Genomic DNA, 6774 nt, shown 5'->3' with positions numbered 1-6774 from the left:
GAGAAATTTTGGGAAAATAAAAAGGTGAAAAGAAAAATAATGTAATGGGACAGTTTTCTGTTATTGCACTGTGTTTTTTTTTGGTACCACACCTGGAGGAAAATCAGGCAGGGATGATCTCTTGTCTATATATAATTGTTTCCTACACTTACATTAACTGTGAAGTGATTCGGAACATTCGAGGGTTGTGAAAGATACAATATAACTGCAAATTCTTAACTATGAGGGAGCTCCTGCCACTGCAAATTCTTAACTATGAGGTAGCTCCTGCCAGGTATTTTTTACTCATTAATTTAATGGCAAATGATCTCCATCACCTGCATTGAGTCCTCTCCACTTGACTTTCCTTTAGGTGATCCAATACTTACAGGTTCAATAATAAGATAATCTCCTCCATGTGGCTTTCCAATTGTGATGGTAATTCCAACCATTTCATATACAGAGACCCTTCTGTTCACCAACTCACTGATTCAACTGATTTACTTAATATTATCCTCTTCACCACAGATGGTATCCAATACCTGATAACTAACAATGGCTTCATCTACCATGCCTTCTGTGACATGACCACGAATGGAGGTGGTTGGACTTTTGTCGCAAGCGTCCATGAGAACAACATACATGGGAAATGCACTATTGGGGACCGCTGGTCCAGCCAACAAGGGAATAATGTTAATGTTCCAGCAGGAGACAGGTCATGGTCCAACTATGTGACATTTGGTTCAACAGAAGGAGCAACAAGTGATGACTTTAAGGTAATGAGCTTTTGTAAAATCTTTTTATTTTAAAGAATGATTGGTTTGTAACAACTGGAATTAGTGGAACAACTGATCAGACCTTAAGTAACAATGACAAATGTGCAAAAAGTGAGAAGTCCAACTAGAAGAGCTGAGGAGGGCTTTTAATGAAAGAGAAAGGACATCTCTGGAATGGCCCCATTCAATCTGCAGCTCTATGAGGGAAGATATTGTGGTATCTTTCATTTACCTCTTGTCTGGTTGATTTGCTAGTTGGCTGTCACCTAGGAACAGATATTGTGCAGAGAAGTCCCTACTATTTGACTCCAGGAGATGACAATGTGGTTCAGGAGTGCTACTTTCAGCCCACTTTGCGTGCTAAATGATCTCATTAAAATTGAATGTGCTAATGTTGTAACACTATTTTAGGAATATTCTGAAGAAGAATAAGGCTTACAAATTAATTAATTCAAACAAATCAGAATTTTATTAAATAAAGTGGAGGGAAAATTGAAGCCCTCCTGTGGATTAGTAATAAGTAAAGTTTCATAGGGATTGCTTGTTCTTCGTGTTGTTAACAAGTGGAAAGGAGAAGATTCATTCTTGTAGCAGTATGCAATTTGCTGGTGATAGCTTGCATGAGTAACCAAGAGCCAAGTCCAAGTGAGATTGACAATTAAATGGATGGGCTAAGGGAGGGCAGGTGGGTTTCAATGTGGGCATAAGGTTCAACAATTGGAAAGGTAAACACAGAACACATGCAAGGTAAAGGGAAGTGAATTAACAAAAAAGAAAAGAAAAATACTCCTGGGTGCAAGTACTGATCACTGACTGAAACAACCCTTCATGGATAAGAATGGATTCAACTGGAAGCTGAAAAATGTTTTCTATCCTCTGTAGATCACTGGGATGTATTTGGGAGGAGTTTTGGGTAACTCTTCCTTAAAAAGGACATTGGCACACTGGAGCGTGTTGGGGAAAAATGACTAGTGTGATTCTGGAAGTTAAGAGTCAGTGACAAGAGATTCACAGAAAATGATTTGTTTTCACTAGACAATAAGATGAGGCTTAAAATTGGATTTAAATATTTAGGGAAATTAGTAAATTGAATGCTCAGTTAACTTGGATTTGATATGTGGGACCTGGGTAAAAGGACAAAATGAATAAGACTTAGGGTTGGAAGAAACTTCAAAGCCCCCACCACCAGCATAGCGCCACCAGTGCAGAGAAGAGTTATCAATGGAAATACAAAAGAAAAATACTGCAGATGCTGGAAATCTGAAGAAACAACAGAAAATGCTGGAAATACTCAACAGGTCAGGCACCATCTGTGGAGAGAGAAATGGAGTTAATGAGCTCAATTTTCCTGGCCCTGAGCTGGCAAGTTTGGAGACGGTGGGTGTGGAGTGGGTGTGGTTGCAGCAGATCCAAGAAGATAGGAAGGGAGCCGCGTTGGGATGGTTCTCTGATGCATTCCCATCGCTGGGGATCTTTCCCAGGGTGGGCTGAGAAACGGATCAGTTACCCCACTCCATGGAGGTGTGCAGCCAATTGAGAGGATTATGGCCTCAATTAGGGGAAATTTTGCAATGGCGGAGCGCTGCCACCACCCCCCTCCGCCCCCACCACTGCATGCAGCAGCTGCCAGCTCAATGGCGGCAGGCCAGGAGTACCATCAGAGATGGAGGGAGGCCCAATGATGTGGCCGTGGGCGCCAAAAGCCACATCCGTGGCCTAAACATTTCTGGCAGAGGGGTTTCCCCTCTACTCTGAGGGGCCTAACAGCTTTGGCCTGATATTTTATTTGCTGGCATGCCTCCAAGGACGCCTCCTCCGAGGGTGCCTCCAAGTTGATGTGCCCTTGCAGCACCCATCCTGCCTCAGCAGCGCCACCTCTCCTGGTGGGGCTGCCCAGGTTCCAGAGCTGCTGGTCCTCTGATTCGGCTGGCAGCATTGGGAGCCCGCCCACTGCCCTGAATTGGATAGCGAGCTTGGAGACGATCAGTTAGGAGGCCGCCTCCAGGAAGATTGTACCTTCGGTCTCCCTGCTGGCAAGTGCAGTCTTGGGTCCCCATTTGGTCCCAACATTGGGGTCCTGAAGTCTGCAGGAATGTCCAGCCCAACATTTCAGGTTGATCGCCTGTTTTGGTAAAATATTAGCATTGTTTCTCTCTCCAAAGATGTTGCCTGACCTTCTGAGTATTCCCAGCATTTTCTGTTTTTATTCCATCAATGGCAAACTAGATTATGCAACTGATATTGATTACACTACTGTTTTGCCACCAACTGTGTAAAAGAATGCCAGTGAGAAAATCCAATTTTACTCATCATTCCAGAAATTAAAGCAGCTACACTCTCCTTACCACACTTTTCGTATCTATTAAGGTACTATCCTAACCAGATGTCCATTCCATTAAGGTGATCACTCTTTTTGAAGGAGGACTTCCTCACGAGTGTAAATTTGCCTTCTAATTTTGAAGTTGTGCCCCCAGTCCTAATGCTACAGCTTAGTTTGAACCAATGCTCCAGATTTATCCTTTCCACATAATTTCCTATCTTTCCCCTCCTAACTATTCTATTATAGCCAGGGCATCTCCAGCAGTGATTTCTCTTGCCATCCCTGCACTATCACCATTAGAGTTCCTTAAAACACCATCTGTGGCCCTCTCCTCTTCTCTTCCCCTTGGTTCTGTCTTCAGCAATCATGAAGTCAGTTGTTAGTTCACCTGGCTGACTGGCCGTGGCGAACCCCGACCCCACTTACTTTCTTCTCCAGCCTTCATCGCTGGCTGGTTCCAGGGCCTGCTGCAGTCCCAGCAGTGGCCACTGTGCCTGGTGGCACTGCTGAGACTGAAGAGCTTCCAGTCCTCTGATTGGCTGGCAGCTGTTGGAGGTGGGACATCCTGCCTCAGAGGGACAGAAGCTACGACCTCGGCAATTAAAAATAACTTGCTGTCCTTCAGGGAAAGGGGGGGGGGGGGGCGGGGGGAGTGGGACTACCTGATTTGCTCTTGCAGAGAGCTAGCATGGATATAATGGGCTGAATGGTCCCCTTCTGCACTGTAACCATTCTATGATTCTATTATCAAGTCCATATTGTACAGCAGTATTTGATTCCTTAAGAGGTCACTGTCAGTTAACCATGCTTTTTAGTTTTCCTGTACTCTGCTTTAATGTGCCCTGACTAACTGTGTCTGTTTCCAAACAGAATCCAGGTTACTATGACATAACAGCCTCGGACATATCCGTTTGGCATGTGCCCAACAACACACCCTTGAACAACTGGAAAGATGCAGCAATCCTTCGCTATCACACTGAGACCAACTTCCTTCAACAGCATGGGGGAAATTTGTGCCAGCTTTTCAAAGTGAGTGTTTCAGCATTGCCTAAAGTTCAGTGAAACATTTGCAAAAGGCATGGGGTTTCCGCTTTGGGCAGGAATAGGGAAATTGCACCCACAGGGCACTCAAAATTGGGCTGGTTAGGTTGCAGTTCAAATTTCCGATAACATTTATTTGCATAATCTCAAATTTAAAAATCTTCTATGTACCCATGCATTCGGGCATTGTAATAGAATATAATTGTTTCTTTTATTTTTTTTCCATTAAAAGTATTCCTGGATATATTTAAGAGTGGTAATCGGGGCAGTTTTGTTAACACAGCTGAACATAGGCTATCAGCAAAAGTTAAGCATTTTATTCAGCGTGTCCAGTTCTCCACCTGTGAGTAACCTGATTTAAAATGACTGAAAATCACCTTTCCAAAATTTATACTGAACCGTTTAATTGTTACTTTGTATTCACTATAGTCAGTTTCTTAGTGAATTAAATATTTTTGATATAAAATGCTTTTAAAACATACTTACTAGCATTTTTATATCAAAAAATTGTAATATTACCTGTTCCTTTAGTATATGAACTGTAAGATTCATAGGACTCCAAGTGGTATCCAAAGAATAGTTGGGTTTTAATTTTAACTTAACAAGAACATATATATATATTGTAAAGCTACTGCAGGAGCACATCTACACGTACCTAACTGTCGGACTACACCCACAACTTCCTGGTCATGTGTGACATGGCATCATTTCTTCTGGTGACCTTCACTTATAGCCTCTTAAGGTGGTCCTCTCTTAAGGTCACCCCTTTTTTCCAAAGATAAAAACATATTTACAATTGCAATGATGTTATGATTCAGACTAATTATATATGATTAAAACAAAATGTTATTTACAAGTAAGCAAGTTTAACACTCTCTAAAGATCGAGGAGGTTTGCTTATTCGGCCCGATCTTGTTATAGTAAACCTCTTCTCAGAGCTGAGCCCGTCTTGACGACTCCTGTGAGACTCCTCTCTGAGCTCACCTCGGTTCCATCTGAGAATTGCACCATTGTGTGTCTGGACGTTGTACGATCCGGGCTGGTTGCATATCCTAGCAAACTCAGCAGGATACCAAGTTCCCGACACATGATTGAGGACTCTGACCTTCTGTCCTCCTCGCAATCAAGCTAATTCTTGTCCTGCTTGCCTGTCATACGATACCTTCATCTTCCCTTGTTTAGAAAGAAGTATATCCTTTACTGTGGAAAACTTAGAGAAATGATGACTGACAACATCACCAATCACCGGCAATCCCTCTGGCTCCGGGCACTTGAAGCCCAAGGCGAGACTCCCGGTCATATCGCCTCTTTGTGTCAAAACTCCCAGCTGTTGTGTCATGCCTTACATGGACTGACCCGATACACTCGACCTGGATATTTTGTACCATCTTTGGTGCGTTACTGACTTCATGTATCGTGATAATTCATAAAGCTGGGCATATTGGAAGTCCTTCGACAACTGGTCCAGTTGTGTCTACAATATAAAACATTTGTTGTAGCCATTCAGAGCTCCCATAGCTACACTGCAAGGTTATCATTCCAATTGATTGTAGAACCATTGTAGGCAATTAGCCTAGTCATAATGGATCATATCATAGATTCCCATTTCTTTAAGTACATGTCCTTCAGTATATGGAGGGGTAGAATGTTTGCACTTGTCCCGGTGTCAATTTTCATTCTTAGCTTATGCCTACCAGCCTTCAGTGGGCATATAATCCTCATCATTACGAATGCCTCAGATTGTGTAATAGCATTGACATGTTGATTCAGATTAACTATGTGAACTGCTTGCTCGCATTCTTCACTCATGCTCTCTTGACAATCTGCTGACCTGATGTACCTGCTTGGGCTTTTGTTCTGTGTTGGTATGCCTCTTCTTGCATTTGCCATCCTGTCTTGCAGACCTTCTCTCTGCATGTGATCTGCAGGCATTCCTGAGTGCAGGATCTGAACTTGGCCTTCTGCACTGCCTTGCTCAATGTCCTCACATGTCACAGCTTTGCACTGGTCCTGGTACACAGGACAACTGCAAATTGGATGAGACAGGCCACATTATCCGCAAGGCGTAGCAGACTTCTGAGCCTTGGTTACCATGCCAATTGTTGTAGCCACCCCCAATGCTTGTAACTGTTGGTGCCCTTTCTACTTCTCTAGCAGGTCTTTTTGAAAGGCCTGTAGTCGGGTAGATGCAATTACTAGCTCTATTACTCATTCTGACAATTCAATATCTGCAAAGTTGCATTCTTGAACTTTGTCTCAGCACCTCGCAACAAACTGGTCAATGGACTCATCATGTTTTTGCCAGTAGGTCATAAACTCAAATTGACCTTTAACCTTCAGTTGATTTTTCAGAAATGCCCATAGCTTTCTAGGGTCCTTCTGATCCTCAGCTGACAATCCTGACATCCCCAGTTGCAGGCCCTCATTGCCCAGAGTGATCTCGATTTTTACAGCTTGTTTCTCTGGTTTGCTCACTTCTTAATCCAGGAAACCCAGTTCTCTTTACTTTCGTAACAGTTTAAACTCAGATGCTCTGCCTTCCAATCCATAATTGGATACCTGAAAGCCATTTTCTGAATGGCTGAATGATCCTGCTTTTTTATATTTAAATATAGGACTTTGCACAGGTTTTCATTGTTACGGGCACATTTCTTTTAC

The 6774-nt window shown here is 42.9% G+C and overlaps 1 protein-coding gene across 1 annotated transcript in view; it reads left to right on the top strand.

The window, feature by feature from the left end:
- Positions 1-382: 382 nt before the first annotated feature.
- Positions 383-6774, top strand: part of LOC137373974 (intelectin-2-like) — a 29583-nt gene continuing 23191 nt past the window's right edge. The window contains exons 1-3 of the mRNA XM_068039674.1: positions 383-417; positions 508-755; positions 3946-4104. Coding sequence (XP_067895775.1) covers positions 396-417; positions 508-755; positions 3946-4104 — 429 coding nt within the window. The 5' untranslated portion in view covers positions 383-395. The remainder of the gene's footprint in view (positions 418-507; positions 756-3945; positions 4105-6774) is intronic.

This window comes from Heterodontus francisci, chromosome 9 (assembly GCF_036365525.1).
Source record: "Heterodontus francisci isolate sHetFra1 chromosome 9, sHetFra1.hap1, whole genome shotgun sequence".
Lineage (NCBI taxonomy): Eukaryota > Metazoa > Chordata > Chondrichthyes > Heterodontiformes > Heterodontidae > Heterodontus > Heterodontus francisci.
The sequence above is the reverse complement of the archived record's forward strand: the minus strand, read 5'-3'. Positions and strand labels throughout refer to the sequence as shown.